The sequence below is a fragment of the Gossypium raimondii genome, chromosome 4 (assembly GCF_025698545.1).
Source record: "Gossypium raimondii isolate GPD5lz chromosome 4, ASM2569854v1, whole genome shotgun sequence".
Classification (NCBI taxonomy): Eukaryota; Viridiplantae; Streptophyta; class Magnoliopsida; order Malvales; family Malvaceae; genus Gossypium; species Gossypium raimondii.
The window spans coordinates 21,533,130-21,536,537 of NC_068568.1; the positions used below are offsets into that span (position 1 = coordinate 21,533,130).

The 3,408-nt window shown below is 28.4% G+C and overlaps 1 protein-coding gene across 3 annotated transcripts; it reads left to right on the top strand.

Moving 5' to 3' along the window:
- The first annotated feature begins 950 nt into the window (after positions 1–950).
- Positions 951–2,790, top strand: LOC105766658 (alpha carbonic anhydrase 1, chloroplastic). 3 transcript variants are annotated; one of them, XM_052629461.1, is made up of 6 exons: positions 951–1,211; positions 1,329–1,555; positions 1,632–1,738; positions 1,884–1,986; positions 2,300–2,404; positions 2,553–2,790. In XM_052629461.1, the coding sequence occupies exons 1-6, from the start codon at positions 1,145–1,147 to the stop codon at positions 2,679–2,681; spliced, it is 738 nt and encodes a 245-aa protein (XP_052485421.1). In that variant the 5' UTR covers positions 951–1,144; the 3' UTR covers positions 2,682–2,790. The 3 variants fall into 3 exon arrangements, with proteins under 3 accessions (XP_052485421.1, XP_052485420.1, XP_012441656.1); XM_052629460.1 differs by having other exon boundaries at positions 952–1,211; positions 2,300–2,464; XM_012586202.2 differs by having other exon boundaries at positions 953–1,211; positions 1,329–1,543; positions 2,300–2,464.
- Positions 2,791–3,408: the final 618 nt, after the last annotated feature.

Genomic DNA, 3,408 nt, shown 5'->3' on the forward strand with positions numbered 1-3,408 from the left:
ATTTTACTAAAATTAATTTTATTCCTAAATAATAATTTAGTTAAATACTATTTCAATAAAATATTTAAATTTTACATAAACATTTATTAATCATATTTTATTAAATTAAAATAATATTTAATAAATAAAATTAAATTTACAAATTTTATTAAAGATACTATCAAAATCTCACTAAGTAATATTATTTATATACTATAATCTTTAATTAAAAAAGTTAATATTATCTAAATTTCAAAAGCTATTATAAATATATAATAATCACCCTTTCAAAATTTTAATAAACAGATAGGTTGCATATTTAAAGAAAACTTGATAATATTATTAAAAAGAATAACATAATGATTAATTTTCATGCCTATATTTAAAAAACCTGTCCTGCAGCCTCAGTCCCGTGAATATATTCCATGGGTTGATGAACCCTATAATTATATCTGCTATAATTAAAGGATTCCACCTATGATAAAAATAATAAGATAATTGAAAAAGCATTGCAGTCCCTATAATAATTATCCGCCTTATTGATCTAGAACCCAATTTTGATAGATTTGGATTTGCAACCCCTAAAGGAAGGAATAATATTTCAAATTTAATCATTCAATAATTTTTAAAGTGAATTCTCATATATATATATATATATACATATCTCACATTTAATATTTAGATAATGTGAGATCTAAGATTTTCTTTTCCTCGATAAATATTCACAAATAGCTTATTTTGAATATCAAATTATTATTCATCACTTAACCATTTTTAGCATATGATATACCGTTGTAAAAGTCTCATAGAGTAAAATATAAAATCATAATTTTATGATTCAATCCTCCACCTTTATTAATTGAGAATATGTCTGAAAGTTTTCAAAAATTACATTTTTTCCATCAAATTGTAGCTTTGGTTCATTAGATAATAAATATCAGCATATTACCACTCACTATATATATAGAAAATGGCATATGATTGTGTAAGGTGCTCAAGAAACTCCCAACAGACCTCTTACTATATTTAGCAGTGGAAAACTGTCAAAGCACTAGTAGCCATGAGCAACTGAAAATATGATAATTATATAAGCTTTTCTTCAATTGTTCTTCTGTTTGGCAAGGTTAATTATTGTGGGTAGTCCAAGATTTGGGTCGTGTTATTAATGGCTCTTCAACTTTTCATCATCTTCGCGCTTAGTTTGCTTCTCGGCATTGCTTCTGCCATTGATGGTACGATCATGTTCTTGCAGCTTTTTCTTTTGGAAAATCATCGTATATATGTTCTGAATTCCAGACTCACTTCTTTATATATATATATATATATATATATTCTTTTTGTTGGGTTAGTTTTTAGAGGAATGGAGTTCGGCTATTCAGGCCACAATGGTCCAGACAAGTGGGGAAAATTGAATCCAACATTCTCACCATGTTCCACAGGGAAAAGACAGTCTCCCATAAACATTCAGAGGAATCTGACGGTCCACAACAAACTACTGAAACCTTTAACCAGGAACTACGAATCTGCAAATGCTACGCTCGTTAACAGAGGCTACAGCGTTGGAGTTAGTTTCAAAGCAATTCCTCCTACTTGCCCATCATTCATCATATTTAGGATGGTATGTAGAAATTTGATGAATATTGGGAATGCAGGTGCGTTTTGAGGAATCTCCTGGAGATTTATGGATTAATGACAAAAACTATACCCTCCAGCAATTCCACTGGCATTTACCTGCTGAGCATCACATTGAAGGACAAAGGTAAGTTTAATTTCTCTCTCTAAACACTATTATGTGATTGGATTGGTTGGTCCAAGTTTATCCTATGTTACATTAAAGAGACCAATTCGCTTTTATGGGCTCTTTTGCCTCTTCCCACCTCGTTTTGACCCTTTTAAATATACAGATTTGCAGCTGAGCTTCATATGGTCCATCGGGCAGCAGATAACAGTGCTGTAGTTGTATCTATGCTCTACCATGAAAGCAAAGCCGATCCACTTTTCTCTATGGTAAATCTTCTTAAAATTCCCCTACTTGATATCGCATTTTAAAATATATGGGTACCAAAGTTTCACCTTCAAAATAAAACTATCTATTCTTATTCAAACTCAATTAATCTAAATCAAACTTGATTTCACCATAAGATAACAACTAAAATTAATAACGATCCTAAATCAAAACATGAAATCGTTTGAACTTGAGATGACAGATCTACTTCTATTTCTATATTAATTCTCATATCCAAATAACATAGCCCATGTTATGTTGTTCAAAGAAAAAGGAGGGGCAGGATGATGAAACTTTGTAATTTTATGATTTCAGATTATGGAAGGATTGAAACATTTGGGAAAGGAAAATACAGAAGTTCCTCTTGGTACCTTGAATATAAATGAATTGAACCGAAGACCCCGCAAGTATTACACATATGTTGGTTCTCTCACCACTCCTCCATGCACCGAGAATGTCATATGGATCATTCTTGGAAAGGTTTTTTTTTTTTTTTGCAATGTAGGAAAATGAAAGTATATTTATTATATGTTACACTCAAAATGGCTAAAAGTACACAAATTTGCAGGTGATGTCGATTTCGAAAGAGCAAATAACTACTCTTGACAGTCCGTTGAATTCACATTGCAAGAAAAACGCAAGGCCTTGTCAACCATTGAATGGTCGAGAGGTTGATATGTATGATGAGCTTAATTAATAAAGCTTAATTAATAATCTTCTTCACTCAAATTGGGTGCAATACAAGGTGGGGGAAAACTATTGTTGTACTTCATTAGAACCGTAAATGAACCGAATTTGCATGTTTACTTTCTTCGTGTTGTAATTAAATTTTTATGTTTATATTTATGTTTGTTCATTTATAATTATCTGACTTTATATACATTCATTTAAATTAAATGAATATATTCATGAATATATAATTAAATGTATGTTTACGAGGAATATTTATGTTCAATTTATTTAATAAATGAAACTCAAAATTTTAATTAAATACATGTTAACAAGGAATATTTATATTCAATTTATTTAATAAATGAAACTCAAAATTTTACTCCATGTTCATTTATCTACCTTGATAAATAAATAAATAAAATCAAAATTTATAGAAACTGTTGATTGAATTTCCTTTTAATCTATCTCGCAAAAATGATTAACTGATTTTTTTCCTAAAATAATAATCTTTACCAAAATTTAGACTCTTCATAAGATTGAGATCATTTTCATTTTCTTATAAAATAAACGCCGCCATTTAAAAATATTTTTAAAAATAAAAATTTAAAATTAATAAAAATAGTTTTATTGTTTTTTTAAAATGCTTTCTAAAACTAAAAGGAAAGAAGAAAATAACGGTTTTAAATTTAAATCAATTAACGCTAGTTCAAATCTATTTAAACTCAAAAGTAATATTTTTAAACAATTTTAAA

Bases quoted from the DNA above. Each gene is read 5' to 3' on its own strand.
- LOC105766658 (XM_052629460.1), top strand. From the start codon at position 1,145: ATGGCTCTTCAACTTTTCATCATCTTCGCGCTTAGTTTGCTTCTCGGC. The intron at 1,212-1,328 runs GTACGATCATGT...TTGTTGGGTTAG, and splicing joins CATTGCTTCTGCCATTGATG to TTTTTAGAGGAATGGAGTTC. The intron at 1,556-1,631 runs GCAATTCCTCCT...TTGGGAATGCAG, and splicing joins GCGTTGGAGTTAGTTTCAAA to GTGCGTTTTGAGGAATCTCC.